The sequence below is a fragment of the Schistocerca nitens genome, chromosome 5 (assembly GCF_023898315.1).
Source record: "Schistocerca nitens isolate TAMUIC-IGC-003100 chromosome 5, iqSchNite1.1, whole genome shotgun sequence".
NCBI lineage: Eukaryota > Metazoa > Arthropoda > Insecta > Orthoptera > Acrididae > Schistocerca > Schistocerca nitens.
The window spans coordinates 290136-310055 of NC_064618.1; the positions used below are offsets into that span (position 1 = coordinate 290136).

Below are 19920 nucleotides of genomic sequence, written 5' to 3' on the forward strand. Positions count from 1 at the left end.
AAAATATTGAAAAATTTTTTAAATTAAATTAACAAAGCACTATTGTTGAAAATCGCTTTGTAGCTGATCAGCTACATTTTGAGTTAACACCTTACGAGCCACAATAAATGTGCTTATTTTGCTCCCTCAATTTTGACCAAATCTCTCGTAATTTAATTGTTGATTATGATTAAATACTTTGTATAGGAAGGGAAAAATCCTAAAATAATAAATAGGACATTAATGTTGTAAATATTGAGCATTTATTGTATATTTTATACACTTTTATATATGAACAATAAGGTATCTAGTTCCAACAGGTTTGTACCCAAGCATGTGATAATCACTTTACATGAAAAGTTTGAAAACAGTTCTTTTGTTTGTGCAAACACAATGCAACTGCACATTTATTACACTGAACCCAGGAAAATCCCTTGCATCCTGGCATTTTGCACCTCTGTCTCACTTGCAAGTATGAAGGCAGGTGACCTACTTGATCCAGCCTTACATCTTGTGGAGGTACATGTGCTGTGGGCCCCTTTGTCTTCTTAGCTTGTATTTGGTTTTCGAGTTCATTACTTGGCCTTCCACGTTTTGCTGAAGTTTGACCTGAGCGACACAAACAGTGAGCAATTTCCATTCGAAATTCGGAGAGTTTCATAGTTCTCCTAATCCCTTTGGTTTCTGCTACTCTCCTATACAACAGCCAGGAATTGACTATTCCCATGTCCAGGAGATGGTAAAACAATCTTATATACCATTTTCGACTTTTCACAAGAATTTTATGTCGACCCATTATGCTGTCAAGAAGGTCAACACCTCCCATATGTTTATTGTAGAGCTTAATTATTTGTGGACAAGGTATTGTTATTCTTGACTTTGTTTTTTTGTCATACCTCCCTGCTTCATGAATAGGCTGCTTTCCAGCAAGTGTAGAAAGCAACATCACACTCTTGTTATCTTTCCACACTACATTTGATATGTCGACACCATCCACTGTTGCGATGCACTCTACTGATGCACCTCGTGCCATTTTCTTCAGCTCAGCTTCTGAAGGGAGCTTGCAGTCTGGCACTCTGTTTCTTCTGACTGTCCCAAGTGAGTAAATTCCTTGTTTATGTAACCATACAAGCAGTGGCAGACTTGTGTAATAATTGTCACAGTACAGTTTGTGGTTCATATTTCTTGGTAGTATCCTACTGAGTCGAACTACAACATTTGCACTTGCTCCCAAGTCTTCCTCCCCAGTCACTCTTTTTTCTGGTTCATTTTCATCTCCAGTGAAAATCTCAAAATCGTAGGCATAACCAGATATGCCACTAATAACAAATAATTTGTATCCATATTTATGAGGCTTGTTTGGCATGTATTGTTTCAAATAACTTCTAGCCTTTGTTGAACATATCTGTTCATCAACAGAAACACACTCCTCAACAGGTATTGTTCGAAACCGAGATCTCATCAATTCTATTATGGGTCTTATCTTGAAGAGTCTATCATGACCTTTTTCACCCCTGGGTATCATTGCACTGTTGTCATTGAAGTGAAGAAACTTACGTATTTGCTCATACTGATTCACTGTCATTGTTGTCTTGATCAGATGAGTACCAGTAACTTCTCCCCAGTAATCCCTCGTATTAGGTACATGAACTATTGACATTACGAGACAGATGCCTATAAATTTTTTTATGTCATCAAAGGATAAATCTATTGGTCTATCAGGATTACACTGCACACTGTATCTATGAGACTCTTCGACAATTAGATCAAACAATTTAGATGGAAATATATGTTTGAAGAATTGGTATGGAGTATTTAAGTTTATTACTTCTTCTGGTAACGAAGTATTGCCATGAAATTTTGACTGCAGTTCGGCAATAATCAACTGTTTATCTTTCCAAACCACACTCCTGCTGTTTTTGGTAACATTTTTGCTGCTGCATGGCAGTTTCAGAGCGTTATCAGACAACTGTGACGTCGATTCCTTCATTATAACATCAGATTGTCTTGTTCCAGAAACATCTTCAGTCCTAATTACTGGTACTTGACTTTCTTCATCACTACTGTCACTATCACAATCAACAGATTCTGGAGCAACATATGTCTCATCTTGAATGGAATCGTCAGAGAAACACTCAAGCCGGCCCGTGTGGCCGTGCGGTTAAAGGCGCTTCAGTCTGGAACCGCGTGACCGCTACGGTCGCAGGTTCGAATCCTGCCTCGGGCATGTATGTGTGTGATGTCCTTAGGTTAGTTAGGTTTAATTAGTTCTAAGTTCTAGGCGACTAATGACCTCAGAAGTTAAGCCGCATAGTGCTCAGAGCCATTTTTAGAAACACTCAAGATCGTCATCACTGCTTAGTGGAATCTCTAACCATTCCATAAGCATTTCTTCTTGACTCTTTCGAGACATTTTTACGTCAGCGCCTGAAATGCAGTAAATGAAAAATGTAGCTGATAAGCTACATACACAAAAACAGGCCTCATTTCAAATCTATCGCAAAGACACTCGAATTAACTGTTTACACCATATCTACTTACGTTTTCAAAATGAAAAAGTAATTTTCAAACCCAGAAATCAGTGCACAAACACCAAAAACACACCTCAACTTTCCGCCAAAACACACACTTGGCAGTATGTCCACACAGCTCACTGTCGAACTGCTTCAGCTCGTCCTGCCATCTATGATCGCTATGAAGAACTACTAGAAACTGCAGCGGAGTGTATACACTTAGCTACATAACGAATTTGATCGAAAATGTTTCTCCATATGGAATAAATCGAAGAAATGAGGTCTGTAGCTTATCAGCTACAGTATGCATTAAAGGGTTAAATATAAGAGACACAACGTTGAGTTAAGTACAAGAAAACTGAGTCTTCTTACGGTCTATGTTTTGAGCGTTTCCTGTGTCACCCGTTTTACATTCCGATGCACCTCTGCAGGATTGCTGTATCCCTCTCACCTTCCCATCGACGACGAAACACAGAAATTGCATCGGATTTAAATATAAGAGACACAATGCCGTCTTAAGTACAGGAAGACTGAGTATTCCTACTGTCTATTTTTTGAGCGTTTCCTGTGTCTCCAGTTTTACATTCCGATGCACCTCTGCAGGTTTACTGTATCCCTTGGATCTTCCCATTGACGATGAATCACAGAAATTGCATCGGAATTAAATATAAGAGTCACAATGCCGACTTAAGTATAGGAACATTGAGTCTTCCTACTGTCTATGTTTTGAGCGTTTCCTGCGTCACCAGTTTTACATTCCGATGCACCTCTGCAGGTTTACTGTATCCATTGGACCTTCCCATTGACGATGAAACACAGAAATTGCATCGGAATTATATATAAGAGACACAATGTCGTCTTAAGTACAGGAAGACAAAGTCATCCAACTGTCTATGTTCTGAGCGTTTCCAGTGTCACCAGTTTTACATTCCGATGCACCTCTGCAGGTTTACTGTATCCATTGGACATTCCCATGGACGATGAAACACAGAAATTGCATCGGAATTAAATATAAGAGACACAATGCCGACTTAAGTACAGGAAGACTGAGTCTTCCTACTGTCTATGTTTTGAGCGTGTCCTGTGTCACCAGTTTTACATTCCGATGAACCTCTGCACTTTTACTGAATCCCTTGAACCTTCACAGTGACGATGAAACACAGAAATTGCATCGGAATTAAAAAAAAAAGACACAATGCCGACATAAGTACAAGAAAACTGAGTCTTCTTAGGGTCTATGTTATGAGCGCTTCCTGTGTCACCAGTTTTACATTTTGGTGCACCTCTGCAGGGTTACTGTATCCCTTGGACCTTCACATTGACGATGAAACACAGAAATTGCATCGGAATTAAATATAAGAGACACAATGCCGACTTAAGTACAGGAAGACTGAGTCTTCCTACTGTCTAGGTTTTGATCGTTTCCTGTGTCACCAGTTTTTCATTCCGATGCACCTCTGCAGGTTTACTGTATCCCTTGGACTTTACCATTGACGATGAAACACAGAAATTGCATCGGAATTAAATATAAGAGACACAACGCCGACTTAAGTACAAGAACACTGAGTCTTCTTAGGGTCTATGTTTTGAACGCTTCCTATGTCACCAGTTTCACATTCCGACGCACCTCTGCAGGTTTACTGTATCCCTTTGACCTTCCCATTGACGACAAAGCACAGAAATTGCATCGGATTTAAATATAAGAGACACAATGCCGACTTAAGTACAGGAAGACTGAGTCTTCCTACTGTCAATGTTTGAGCGTTTCCTGTGTCAACAGTTTTACATTCCGATGGCCTCTGCAGGTTTACTGTATCCATTGGACCTTCCCATTGACGATGAAACACAGAAAATGCATCGGAATTAAATATAAGAGACACAATGCCGACTGAAGTAGAGGAAGACTGAGTCTTCCTACTGTCTATGTTTTTGAGCGTTTCCTGTGCCACCAGTTTTACATTCCGATGCACCTCTGGAGGTTTACTGTATCCATTGGACCTTCCCATTGACGATGAAACACAGAAATTACATCGGAATTAAATATAAGAGACACAACGTTGACTTAAGTACAAGAAAACTGAGTCTTCCTACTGTCTATGTTTTGAGCGTGTCCTGTGTCACCAGTTTTACATTCCGATGCACCTCTGCAGTTTTACTATATCCCTTGCACCTTCACAGTGACGATGAAACACAGAAATAGCATCGGAATTAAATATAAGAGACACAATGCCGACTTAAGTACAGAAAGACTGAGTCTTCCTACTGTCTATGTTTTGAGCGTTTTCTGTGTCACCAGTTTTACATTCCGATGCACCTCTGCAGGTTTACTGTATCCCTTGGATCTTCCCATTGACGATGAAACACAGAAATTGCATTGGAATTAAACATAAGAGACACAATGCCGACTGAAGTAGAGGAAGACTGAGTCTTCCTACTGTCTATGTTTTGAGCGTTTCCTGTGCCACCAGTTTTACATTCCGATCCACCTCTGCAGGTTTACTGTATCCATTGGACCTTCCCATTGACGATGAAACACAGAAATAGCATCGGAATTAAATATAAGAGACACAATGCCGACTTAAGTACAGAAAGACTGAGTCTTCCTACTTTCTATGTTTTGAGCGTTTCCTGTGTCACCAGTTTTACATTCCGATGCACTTCTGCAGGTTTACTGTATCCCTCGGATCTTCCCATTGACGATGAAACACAGAAATTGCATTGGAATTAAATGTAAGAGACACAACGCCGACTGAAGTAGAGGAAGACTGAGTCTTCCTACTGTCTATGTTTTGAGCGTTTCCTGTGCCACCAGTTTTACATTCCGATGCACCTCTGCAGGTTTACGGTATCCATTGGACCTTCCCATGGACGATGAAACACAGAAATTGCATCGGAATTAAATATAAGAGACACAATTCACTCTTAGGTACACGAAGACTGAGTCTTCCTACTGTCTATGTTTTGAGCGTGTCCTGTGTCACCAGTTTTACATTCCGATGCACCTCTGCAGGTTTACTGTAAACCTTGGACCTCCACAGTGACGATGAAACACAGAAATTGCATCGGAATTAAATATAAAAGACACAATGCCGACTTAAGTACAGGAAGACTGAGTCTTCCTACTGTCAATGTTTGAGCGTTTCCTGTGTCACCAGTTTTACATTCCGATTCCCTCTGCAGGTTTACTGTATCCATTGGACCTTCCCATTGACGATGAAACACAGAAAATGCATCGGAATTAAATATAAGAGACACAATGCCGACTGAAGTAGAGGAAGACTGAGTCTTCCTACTGTCTATGTTATGAGCGCTTCCTGTGTCACCAGTTTTACATTCCGATGCACCTCTCCCGGGTTACTGTATCCCTTGGACCTTCCCATTGACGATGAATCACAGAAATTGCATCGGAATTAAATATAAGAGTCACAATGCCGACTTAAGTATAGGAACATTGAGTCTTCCTGCTGTCTATGTTTTGAGCGTTTCCTGCGTCACCAGTTTTACATTCCGATGCACCTCTGCAGGTTTACTGTATCCATTGGACCTTCCCATTGACGATGAAACACAGAAATTGCATCGGAATTATATATAAGAGACACAATGTCGTCTTAAGTACAGGAAGACAAAGTCATCCAACTGTCTATGTTCTGAGCGTTTACAGTGTCACCAGTTTTACATTCCGATGCACCTCTGCAGGTTTACTGTATCCATTGGACTTTCCCATGGACGATGAAACACAGAAATTGCATCGGAATTAAATATAAGAGACACAATGCCGACTTAAGTACAGGAAGACTGAGTCTTCCTACTGTCTATGTTTTGAGCGTGTCCTGTGTCACCAGTTTTACATTCCGATGAACCTCTGCAGTTTTACTGAATCCCTTGAACCTTCACAGTGACGATGAAACACAGAAATTGCATCGGAATTAAAAAAAAAAGACACAATGCCGACATAAGTACAAGAAAACTGAGTCTTCTTAGGGTCTATGCTATGAGCGCTTCCTGTGTCACCAGTTTTACATTCCGATGCACCTCTGCAGCTTTACTGTATCCATTGGACCTTCACAGTGACGATGAAACACAGAAATTGCATCGGAATTAAATATAAGAGACACAATGCCGACTTAAGTACAGAAAGACTGAGTCTTCCTACTGTCTATGTTTTGAGCGTTTCCTGTGTCACCAGTTTTACATTCCGATGCACCTCTGCAGGTTTACTGTATCCCTTGGATCTTCCCATTGACGATGAAACACAGAAATTGCATTGGAATTAAATATAAGAGACACAATGCCGACTGAAGTAGAGGAAGACTGAGTCTTCCTACTGTCTATGTTTTGAGCGTTTCCTGTGCCACCAGTTTTACATTCCGATGCACCTCTGCAGGTTTACTGTATCCATTGGACGTTCCCATGGACGATGAAACACAGAAATTGCATCGGAATTAAATATAAGAGACACAATTCACTCATAGGTACACGAAGACTGAGTCTTCCTACTGTCTATGTTTTGAGCGTGTCCTGTGTCACCAGTTTTACATTCCGATGCACCTCTGCAGTTTTACTGAATCCCTTGAACCTTCACAGTGACGATGAAACACAGAAATTGCATCGGAATTAAAAAAAAAAAGACACAATGCCGACATAAGTACAAGAAAACTGAGTCTTCTTAGGGTCTATGTTATGAGCGCTTCCTGTGTCACCAGTTTTACATTTTGGTGCACCTCTGCAGGGTTACTGTATCCCTTGGACCTTCGCATTGACGATGAAACACAGAAATTGCATCGGAATTAAATATAAGAGACACAATGCCGACTTAAGTACAGAAAGACTGAGTCTTCCTACTGTCTATGTTTTGAGCGTTTCCTGTGCCACCAGTTTTACATTCCGATGCACCTCTGCAGGTTTACTGTATCCATTGGACCTTCCCATTGACGATGAAACACAGAAATTGCATCGGAATTATATATAAGAGACACAATGTCGTCTTAAGTACAGGAAGACAAAGTCATCCAACTGTCTATGTTCTGAGCGTTTCCAGTGTCACCAGTTTTACATTCCGATGCACCTCTGCAGGTTTACTGTATCCATTGGACTTTCCCATGGACGATGAAACACAGAAATTGCATCGGAATTAAATATAAGAGACACAATGCCGACTTAAGTACAGGAAGACTGAGTCTTCCTACTGTCTATGTTTTGAGCGTTTCCTGTGTCACCAGTTTTACATTCCGATGAACCTCTGCAGTTTTACTGAATCCCTTGAACCTTCACAGTGACGATGAAACACAGAAATTGCATCGGAATTAAAAAAAAAGACACAATGCCGACATAAGTACAAGAAAACTGAGTCTTCTTAGGGTCTATGTTATGAGCGCTTCCTGTGTCACCAGTTTTACATTTTGGTGCACCTCTGCAGGGTTACTGTATCCCTTGGACCTTCGCATTGACGATGAAACACAGAAATTGCATCGGAATTAAATATAAGAGACACAATGCCGACTTAAGTACAGAAAGACTGAGTCTTCCTACTGTCTATGCTTTGAGCGTTTCCTGCGTCACCAGTTTTACATTCCGATCCAGCTCTGCAGGTTTACTGTATAGCTTGCACCTTCCCATTGACAATGAAACACAGAAATTTCATCGGACTTAAATATAACAGACACAATGCCGACTTAAGTACAGGAAGACTGAGTCTTCCTACTGTGTATGTTTTGAGCGTTTCCTGTGTCACCAGTTTTACATTCCGATGCACCTCTGCAGGTTTACTGTATCCCTTGGACTTTACCATTGACGATGAAACACAGAAATTGCATCGGAATTAAATATAAGAGACACAACGCTGACTTAAGTACAAGAACACTGAGTCTTCTTAGGGTCTATGTTTTGAACGCTTCCTATGTCACCAGTTTCACATTCCGATGCACCTCTGCAGGTTTACTGTATCCCTTTGACCTTCCCATTGACGACAATGCACAGAAATTGCATCGGATTTAAATATAAGAGACACAATGCCGACTTAAGTACAGGAAGACTGAGTCTTCCTACTGTCATTGTTTGAGCATTTCCTGTGTCAACAGTTTTACATTCCGATGCCCTCTGCAGGTTTACTGTATCCATTGGACCTTCCCATTGACGATGAAACACAGAAAATGCATCGGAATTAAATATAAGAGACACAATGCCGACTGAAGTAGAGGAAGACTGAGTCTTCCTACTGTCTATGTTTTTGAGCGTTTCCTGTGCCACCAGTTTTACATTCCGATGCACCTCTGGAGGTTTACTGTATCCATTGGACCTTCCCATTGACGATGAAACACAGAAATTACATCGGAATTAAATATAAGAGACACAACGTTGACTTAAGTACAAGAAAACTGAGTCTTCCTACTGTCTATGTTTTGAGCGTGTCCTGTGTCACCAGTTTTACATTCCGATGCACCTCTGCAGTTTTACTATATCCCTTGCACCTTCACAGTGACGATGAAACACAGAAATAGCATCGGAATTAAATATAAGAGACACAATGCCGACTTAAGTACAGAAAGACTGAGTCTTCCTACTGTCTATGTTTTGAGCGTTTCCTGTGTCACCAGTTTTACATTCCGATGCACCTCTGCAGGTTTACTGTATCCCTTGGATCTTCCCATTGACGATGAAACACAGAAATTGCATTGGAATTAAATATAAGAGACACAATGCCGACTTAAGTACAGGAACATTGAGTCTTCCTACTGTCTATGATTTGAGCGTTTCCTGCGTCACCAGTTTTACATTCCGATGCACCTCTGGAGGTTTACTGTATCCATTGGACCTTCCCATTGACGATGAAACACAGAAATTACATCGGAATTAAATATAAGAGACACAACGTTGAGTTAAGTACAAGAAAACTGAGTCTTCTTACGGTCTATGTTTTGAGCGTTTCCTGTGTCGCCAGTTTTACATTCCGATGCACCTCTGCAGGTTTACTGTATCCATTGGACCTTCCCATGGACGATGAAACACAGAAATTGCATCGGAAATAAATATAAGAGACACAATTCTCTCTTAGGTACACGAAGACTGAGTCTTCCTACTGTCTATGTTTTGAGCGTGTCCTGTGTCACCAGTTTTACATTCCGATGCACCTCTGCAGGTTTACTGTAACCCTTGGATCTCCACAGTGACGATGAAACACAGATATTGCATCGGAATTAAATATAAAAGACACAATGCCGACTTAAGTACAGGAAGACTGAGTCTTCCTACTGTCAATGTTTGAGCGTTTCCAGTGTCACCAGTTTTACATTCCGATTCCCTCTGCAGGTTTACTGTATCCATTGGACCTTCCCAATGACGATGAAACACAGAAAATGCATCGGAATTAAATATAAGAGACACAATGCCGACTGAAGTAGAGGAAGACTGAGTCTTCCTACTGTCTATGTTTTGAGCGATTCCTGTGCCACCAGTTTTACATTCCGATCCACCTCTGCAGGTTTACTGTATCCATTGGACCTTCCCATTGACGATGAAACACAGAAATAGCATCGGAATTAAATATAAGAGACACAATGCCGACTTAAGTACAGAAAGACTGAGTCTTCCTACTGTCTATGTTTTGAGCGTTTCCTGTGTCACCAGTTTTACATTCCGATGCACCTCTGCAGGTTTACTGTATCCCTTGGATCTTCCCATTGACGATGAAACACAGAAATTGCATTGGAATTAAATATAAGAGACACAATGCCGACTGAAGTAGAGGAAGACTGAGTCTTCCTACTGTCTATGTTTTGAGCGTTTCCTGTGCCACCAGTTTTACATTCCGATGCACCTCTGTAGGTTTACTGTATCCATTGGACCTTCCCATGGACGATGAAACATAGAAATTGCATCGGAATTAAATATAAGAGACACAATTCACTCTTAGGTACACGAAGACTGAGTCTTCCTACTGTCTATGTTTTGAGCGTGTCCTGTGTCACCAGTTTTACATTCCGATGCACCTCTGCAGGTTTACTGTAACCCTTGGACCTCCACAGTGACGATGAAACACAGAAATTGCATCGGAATTAAATATAAAAGACACAATGCCGACTTAAGTACAGGAAGACTGAGTCTTCCTACTGTCAATGTTTGAGCGTTTCCTGTGTCACCAGTTTTACATTCCGATTCCCTCTGCAGGTTTACTGTATCCATTGGACCTTCCCATTGACGATGAAACACAGAAAATGCATCGGAATTAAATATAAGAGACACAATGCCGACTGAAGTAGAGGAAGACTGAGTCTTCCTACTGTCTATGTTATGAGCGCTTCCTGTGTCACCAGTTTTACATTCCGATGCACCTCTGCCGGGTTACTGTATCCCTTGGACCTTCCCATTGACGATGAATCACAGAAATTGCATCGGAATTAAATATAAGAGTCACAATGCCGACTTAAGTATAGGAACATTGAGTCTTCCTACTGTCTATGTTTTGAGCGTTTCCTGCGTCACCAGTTTTACATTCCGATGCACCTCTGCAGGTTTACTGTATCCATTGGACCTTCCCATTGACGATGAAACACAGAAATTGCATCGGAATTATATATAAGAGACACAATGTCGTCTTAAGTACAGGAAGACAAAGTCATCCAACTGTCTATGTTCTGAGCGTTTCCAGTGTCACCAGTTTTACATTCCGATGCACCTCTGCAGGTTTACTGTATCCATTGGACTTTCCCATGGACGATGAAACACAGAAATTGCATCGGAACTAAATATAAGAGACACAATGCCGACTTAAGTACAGGAAGACTGAGTCTTCCTACTGTCTATGTTTTGAGCGTGTCCTGTGTCACCAGTTTTACATTCCGATGAACCTCTGCAGTTTTACTGAATCCCTTGAACCTTCACAGTGACGATGATACACAGAAATTGCATCGGCATTAAAAAAAAAAGACACAATGCCGACATAAGTACAAGAAAACTGAGTCTTCTTAGGGTCTATGTTATGAGCGCTTCCTGTGTCACCACTTTTACATTTTGGTGCACCTCTGCAGGGTTACTGTATCCCTTGGACCTTCGCATTGACGATGAAACACAGAAATTGCATCGGAATTAAATATAAGAGACACAATGCCGACTTAAGTACAGAAAGACTGAGTCTTCCTACTGTCTATGCTTTGAGCGTTTCCTGTGTCACCAGTTTTACATTCCGATCCAGCTCTGCAGGTTTACTGTATAGCTTGCACCTTCCCATTGACAATGAAACACAGAAATTACATCGGACTTAAATATAACAGACACAATGCCGACTTAAGTACAGGAAGACTGAGTCTTCCTACTGTCTATGTTTTGAGCGTTTCCTGTGTCACCAGTTTTACATTCCGATGCATCTCCGCAGGTTTACTGTATCCCTTGGACTTTACCATTGACGATGAAACACAGAAATTGCATCGGAATTAAATATAAGACACACAACGCCGACTTAAGTACAACAACACTGAGTCTTCTTAGGGTCTATGTTTTGAACGCTTCCTATGTCACCAGTTTTACATTCCGACGCACCTCTGCAGGTTTACTGTATCCCTTTGACTTTCCCATTGACGACAAAGCACAGAAATTGCATCGGATTTAAATATAAGAGACACAATGCCGACTTAAGTACAGGAAGACTGAGTATTCCTAATGTCTATGTTTTGAGCGTTTCCTGTGTCACCAGTTTTACATTCCGATGCACCTCTGCAGGTTTGCTGTATCCCTTTCACCTTCCCATCGACGACGAAACACAGAAATTGCATCGGATTTAAATATAAGAGACACAATGCCGTCTTAAGTACAGGAAGACTGAGTATTCCTACTGTCTATTTTTTGAGCGTCTCCTGTGTCTCCAGTTTTACATTCCGATGCACCTCTGCAGGTTTACTGTATCCCTTGGATCTTCCCATTGACGATGAATCACAGAAATTGCATCGGAATTAAATATAAGAGTCACAATGCCGACTTAAGTATAGGAACATTGAGTATTCCTACTGTCTATGTTTTGAGCGTTTCCTGCGTCACCAGTTTTACATTCCGATGCACCTCTGCAGGTTTACTGTATCCATTGGACCTTCCCATTGACGATGAAACACAGAAATTGCATCGGAATTATATATAAGAGACACAATGTCGTCTTAAGTACAGGAAGACAAAGTCATCCAACTGTCTATGTTCTGAGCGTTTCCAATGTCACCAGTTTTACATTCCGATGCTCCTCTGCAGGTTTACTGTATCCATTGGACATTCCCATGGACGATGAAACACAGAAATTGCATCGGAATTAAATATAAGAGACACAATGCCGACTTAAGTACAGGAAGACTGAGTCTTCCTACTGTCTATGTTTTGAGCGTGTCCTGTGTCACCAGTTTTACATTCCGATGAACCTCTGCACTTTTACTGAATCCCTTGAACCTTCACAGTGACGATGAAACACAGAAATTGCATCGGAATTTAAAAAAAAAGACACAATGCCGACATAAGTACAAGAAAACTGAGTCTTCTTAGGGTCTATGTTATGAGCGCTTCCTGTGTCACCAGTTTTACATTTTGGTGAACCTCTGCAGGGTTACTGTATCCCTTGGACCTTCGCATTGACGATGAAACACAGAAATTGCATCGGAATTAAATATAAGAGACACAATGCCGACTTAAGTACAGGAAGACTGAGTCTTCCTACTGTCTAGGTTTTGATCGTTTCCTGTGTCACCAGTTTTTCATTCCGATGCACCTCTGCAGGTTTACTGTATCCCTTGGACTTTACCATTGACGATGAAACACAGAAATTGCATCGGAATTAAATATAAGAGACACAACGCCGACTTAAGTACAAGAACACTGAGTCTTCTTAGGGTCTATGTTTTGAACGCTTCCTATGTCACCAGTTTCACATTCCGACGCACCTCTGCAGGTTTACTGTATCCCTTTGACCTTCCCATTGACGACAAAGCACAGAAATTGCATCGGATTTAAATATAAGAGACACAATGCCGACTTAAGTACAGGAAGACTGAGTCTTCCTACTGTCAATGTTTGAGCGTTTCCTGTGTCAACAGTTTTACATTCCGATGCCCTCTGCAGGTTTACTGTATCCATTGGACCTTCCCATTGACGATGAAACACAGAAAATGCATCGGAATTAAATATAAGAGACACAATGCCGACTGAAGTAGAGGAAGACTGAGTCTTCCTACTGTCTATGTTTTTGAGCGTTTCCTGTGCCACCAGTTTTACATTCCGATGCACCTCTGGAGGTTTACTGTATCCATTGGACCTTCCCATTGACGATGAAACACAGAAATTACATCGGAATTAAATATAAGAGACACAACGTTGACTTAAGTACAAGAAAACTGAGTCTTCCTACTGTCTATGTTTTGAGCGTGTCCTGTGTCACCAGTTTTACATTCCGATGCACCTCTGCAGTTTTACTATATCCCTTGCACCTTCACAGTGACGATGAAACACAGAAATAGCATCGGAATTAAATATAAGAGACACAATGCCGACTTAAGTACAGAAAGACTGAGTTCTCCTACTGTCTATGTTTTGAGCGTTTCCTGTGCCACCAGTTTTACATTCCGATGCACCTCTGCAGGTTTACTGTATCCATTGGACCTTCCCATGGACGATGAAACACAGAAATTGCATCGGAATTAAATATAAGAGACACAATTCACTCTTAGGTACACGAAGACTGAGTCTTCCTACTGTCTATGTTTTGAGCGTGTCCTGTGTCACCAGTTTTACATTCCGATGCACCTCTGCAGGTTTACTGTAACCCTTGGACTTCCACAGTGACGATGAAACACAGAAATTGCATCGGAATTAAATATAAAAGACACAATGCCGACTTAAGTACAGGAAGACTGAGTCTTCCTACTGTCAATGTTTGAGCGTTTCCTGTGTCACCAGTTTTACATTCCGATTCCCTCTGCAGGTTTACTGTATCCATTGGACCTTCCCAATGACGATGAAACACAGAAAATGCATCGGAATTAAATATAAGAGTCACAATGCCGACTGAAGTAGAGGAAGACTGAGTCTTCCTACTGTCTATGTTTTGAGCGTTTCCTGTGCCACCAGTTTTACATTCCGATCCACCTCTGCAGGTTTACTGTATCCATTGGACCTTCCCATTGACGATGAAACACAGAAATAGCATCGGAATTAAATATAAGAGACACAATGCCGACTTAAGTACAGAAAGACTGAGTCTTCCTACTGTCTATGTTTTGAGCGTTTCCTGTGTCACCAGTTTTACATTCCGATGCACCTCTGCAGGTTTACTGTATCCCTTGGATCTTCCCATTGACGATGAAACACAGAAATTGCATTGGAATTAAATATAAGAGACACAATGCCGACTGAAGTAGAGGAAGACTGAGTCTTCCTACTGTCTATGTTTTGAGCGTTTCCTGTGCCACCAGTTTTACATTCCGATGCACCTCTGCAGGTTTACAGTATCCATTGGACCTTCCCATGGACGATGAAACACAGAAATTGCATCGGAATTAAATATAAGAGACACAATTCACTCTTAGGTACACGAAGACTGAGTCTTCCTACTGTCTATGTTTTGAGCGTGTCCTGTGTCACCAGTTTTACATTCCGATGCACCTCTGCAGGTTTACTGTAACCCTTGGACCTCCACAGTGACGATGAAACACAGAAATTGCATCGGAATTAAATAGAAAAGACACAATGCCGACTTAAGTACAGGAAGACTGAGTCTTCCTACTGTCAATGTTTGAGCGTTTCCTGTGTCACCAGATTTACATTCCGATTCCCTCTGCAGGTTTACTGTATCCATTGGACCTTCCCATTGACGATGAAACACAGAAAATGCATCTGAATTAAATATAAGAGACACAATGCCGACTGAAGTAGAGGAAGACTGAGTCTTCCTACTGTCTATGTTATGAGCGCTTCCTGTGTCACCAGTTTTACATTCCGATGCACCTCTGCCGGGTTACTGTATCCCTTGGACCTTCCCATTGACGATGAATCACAGAAATTGCATCGGAATTAAATATAAGAGTCACAATGCCGACTTAAGTATAGGAACATTGAGTCTTCCTACTGTCTATGTTTTGAGCGTTTCCTGCGTCACCAGTTTTACATTCCGATGCACCTCTGCAGGTTTACTGTATCCATTGGACCTTCCCATTGACGATGAAACACAGAAATTGCATCGGAATTATATATAAGAGACACAATGTCGTCTTAAGTACAGGAAGACAAAGTCATCCAACTGTCTATGTTCTGAGCGTTTCCAGTGTCACCAGTTTTACATTCCGATGCACCTCTGCAGGTTTACTGTATCCATTGGACTTTCCCATGGACGATGAAACACAGAAATTGCATCGGAATTAAATATAAGAGACACAATGCCGACTTAAGTACAGGAAGACTGAGTCTTCCTACTGTCTATGTTTTGAGCGTGTCCTGTGTCACCAGTTTTACATTCCGATGAACCTCTGCAGTTTTACTGAATCCCTTGAACCTTCACAGTGACGATGAAACACAGACATTGCATCGGAATTAAAAAAAAAAGACACAATGCCGACATAAGTACAAGAAAACTGAGTCTTCTTAGGGTCTATGTTATGAGCGCTTCCTGTGTCACCAGTTTTACATTTTGGTGCACCTCTGCAGAGTTACTGTATCCCTTGGACCTTCGCATTGACGATGAAACACAGAAATTGCTTCGGGATTAAATATAAGAGACACAATGCCGACTTAAGTACAGGAAGACTGAGTCTTCCTACTGTCTAGGTTTTGATCGTTTCCTGTGTCACCAGTTTTTCATTCCGATGCACCTCTGCAGGTTTACTGTATCCCTTGGACTTTACCATTGACGATGAAACACAGAAATTGCATCGGAATTAAATATAAGAGACACAACGCCGACTTAAGTACAAGAACACTGAGTCTTCTTAGGGTCTATGTTTTGAACGCTTCCTATGTCACCAGTTTCACATTCCGACGCACCTCTGCAGGTTTACTGTATCCCTTTGACCTTCCCATTGACGACAAAGCACAGAAATTGCATCGGATTTAAATATAAGAGACACAATGCCGACTTAAGTACAGGAAGACTGAGTCTTCCTACTGTCAATGTTTGAGCGTTTCCTGTGTCAACAGTTTTACATTCCGATGCCCTCTGCAGGTTTACTGTATCCATTGGACCTTCCCATTGACGATGAAACACAGAAAATGCATCGGAATTAAATATAAGAGACACAATGCCGACTGAAGTAGAGGAAGACTGAGTCTTCCTACTGTCTATGGTTTTGAGCGTTTCCTGTGCCACCAGTTTTACATTCCGATGCACCTCTGGAGGTTTACTGTATCCATTGGACCTTCCCATTGACGATGAAGCACAGAAATTACATCGGAATTAAATATAAGAGACACAACGTTGAGTTAAGTACAAGAAAACTGGGTCTTCTTACGGTCTATGTTTTGAGCGTTTCCTGTGTCGCCAGTTTTACATTCCGATGCACCTCTGCAGGTTTACTGTATCCATTGGACCTTCCCATGGACGATGAAACACAGAAATTGCATCGGAATTAAATATAAGAGACACAATTCACTCTTAGGTACACGAAGACTGAGTCTTCCTACTGTCTATGTTTTGAGCGTGTCCTGTGTCACCAGTTTTACATTCCGATGCACCTCTGCAGGTTTACTGTAACCCTTGGACCTCCACAGTGACGATGAAACACAGAAATTGCATCGGAATTAAATATAAAAGACACAATGCCGACTTAAGTACAGGAAGACTGAGTCTTCCTACTGTCAATGTTTGAGCGTTTCCTGTGTCACCAGTTTTACATTTCGATTCCCTCTGCAGGTTTACTGTATCCATTGGACCTTCCCAATGACGATGAAACACAGAAAATGCATCGGAATTAAATATAAGAGACACAATGCCGACTGAAGTAGAGGAAGACTGAGTCTTCCTACTGTCTATGTTTTGAGCGTTTCCTGTGCCACCAGTTTTACATTCCGATCCACCTCTGCAGGTTTACTGTATCCATTGGACCTTCCCATTGACGATGAAACACCGAAATAGCATCGGAATTAAATATAAGAGACACAATGCCGACTTAAGTACAGAGAGACTGAGTCTTCCTACTGTCTATGTTTCGAACGTTTCCTGTGTCACCAGTTTTACATTCCGATGCACCTCTGCAGGTTTACTGTATCCCTTGGATCTTCCCATTGACGATGAAACACAGAAATTGCATTGGAATTAAATATAAGAGACACAATGCCGACTGAAGTAGAGGAAGACTGAGTCTTCCTACTGTCTATGTTTTGAGCGTTTCCTGTGCCACCAGTTTTACATTCCGATGCACCTCTGCAGGTTTACTGTATCCATTGGACCTTCCCATGGACGATGAAACACAGAAATTGCATCGGAATTAAATATAAGAGACACAATTCACTCTTAGGTACACGAAGACTGAGTCTTCCTACTGTCTATGTTTTGAGCGTGTCCTGTGTCACCAGTTTTACATTCCGATGCACCTCTGCAGGTTTACTGTAACCCTTGGACCTCCACAGTGACGATGAAACACAGAAATTGCATCGGAATTAAATATAAAAGACACAATGCCGACTTAAGTACAGGAAGACTGAGTCTTCCTACTGTCAATGTTTGAGCGTTTCCTGTGTCACCAGTTTTACATTCCGATTCCCTCTGCAGGTTTACTGTATCCATTGGACCTTCCCATTGACGATGAAACACAGAAAATGCATCGGAATTAAATATAAGAGACACAATGCCGACTGAAGTAGAGGAAGACTGAGTCTTCCTACTGTCTATGTTATGAGCGCTTCCTGTGTCACCAGTTTTACATTCCGATGCACCTCTGCCGGGTTACTGTATCCCTTGGACCTTCCCATTGACGATGAATCACAGAAATTGCATCGGAATTAAATATAAGAGTCACAATGCCGACTTAAGTATAGGAACATTGAGTCTTCCTACTGTCTATGTTTTGAGCGTTTCCTGCGTCACCAGTTTTACATTCCGATGCACCTCTGCAGGTTTACTGTATCCATTGGACCTTCCCATTGACGATGAAACACAGAAATGGCATCGGAATTATATATAAGAGACACAATGTCGTCTTAAGTACAGGAAGACAAAGTCATCCAACTGTCTATGTTCTGAGCGTTTCCAGTGTCACCAGTTTTACATTCCGATGCACCTCTGCAGGTTTACTGTATCCATTGGACTTTCCCATGGACGATGAAACACAGAAATTGCATCGGAATTAAATATAAGAGACACAATGCCGACTGAAGTAGAGGAAGACTGAGTCTTCCTACTGTCTATGTTTTGAGCGTTACCTGTGCCACCAGTTTTACATTCCGATGCACCTCTGCAGGTTTACTGTATCCATTGGACCTTCCCATGGACGATGAAACACAGAAATTGCATCGGAATTAAATATAAGAGACACAATTCACTCTTAGGTACACGAAGACTGAGTCTTCCTACTGTCTATGTTTTGAGCGTGTCCTGTGTCACCAGTTTTACATTCCGATGAACCTCTGCAGTTTTACTGAATCCCTTGAACCTTCACAGTGACGATGAAACACAGAAATTGCATCGGAATTAAAAAAAAAAGACACAATGCCGACATAAGTACAAGAAAACTGAGTCTTCTTAGGGTTTATGTTATGAGCGCTTCCTGTGTCACCAGTTTTACATTTTGGTGCACCTCTGCAGGGTTACTGTATCCCTTGGACCTTCGCATTGACGATGAAACACAGAAATTGCATCGGAATTAAATATAAGAGACACAATGCCGACTTAAGTACAGAAAGACTGAGTCTTTCTACTGTCTATGTTTTGAGCGTTTCCTGTGTCATCTGTTTTACATTCCGTTGCACATCTGCAGGTTTACTGTATATCTTGGATCTTCCCAATGACGATGAATCACAGAAATTGCATCGGAATTAAATATAAGAGACACAACGTTGACTTAAGTAGAAGAAAACTGAGTCTTCCTACTGTCTATGTTTTGAGCGTGTCCTGTGTCACCAGTTTTACATTCCGATGCACCTCTGCAGTTTTACTGTATCCCTTGCACCTTCACAGTGACGATGAAACACAGAAATTGCATCGAAATTAAATATAAAAGACACAATGCCGACATAAGTACAAGAAAACTGAGTCTTCTTAGGGTCTATGTTATGAGCGCTTCCTGTGTCACCAGTTTTACATTTTTATGCACCTCTGCAGGGTTACTGTATCCCTTGGACCTTCCCATTGACGATGAAACACAGAAATTGCATCGGAATTAAATATAAGAGACACAATGTTGACTTAAGTACAGGAAGACTGAGTCTTCCTATTGTCAATGTTTGAGCGTTTCCTGTGTCAACAGTTTTACATTCCGAT

The 19920-nt window shown here is 41.3% G+C and overlaps 1 protein-coding gene across 1 annotated transcript; it reads right to left on the minus strand.

The window, feature by feature from the left end:
- Positions 1 to 322: 322 nt before the first annotated feature.
- LOC126260897 (piggyBac transposable element-derived protein 2-like) lies at positions 323 to 1639 on the minus strand. Its single transcript, XM_049958349.1, has one exon. It carries the CDS (start codon positions 1637 to 1639, stop codon positions 323 to 325), a length of 1317 nt encoding a protein of 438 aa, XP_049814306.1.
- Between the last annotated feature and the right edge of the window lie 18281 nt (positions 1640 to 19920).

Excerpts from the sequence above, each read along its gene's own strand:
- LOC126260897 (XM_049958349.1), bottom strand. The coding sequence starts at position 1,639 with ATGTCAATAGTTCATGTACCTAATACGAGGGATTACTGGGGAGAAGTT.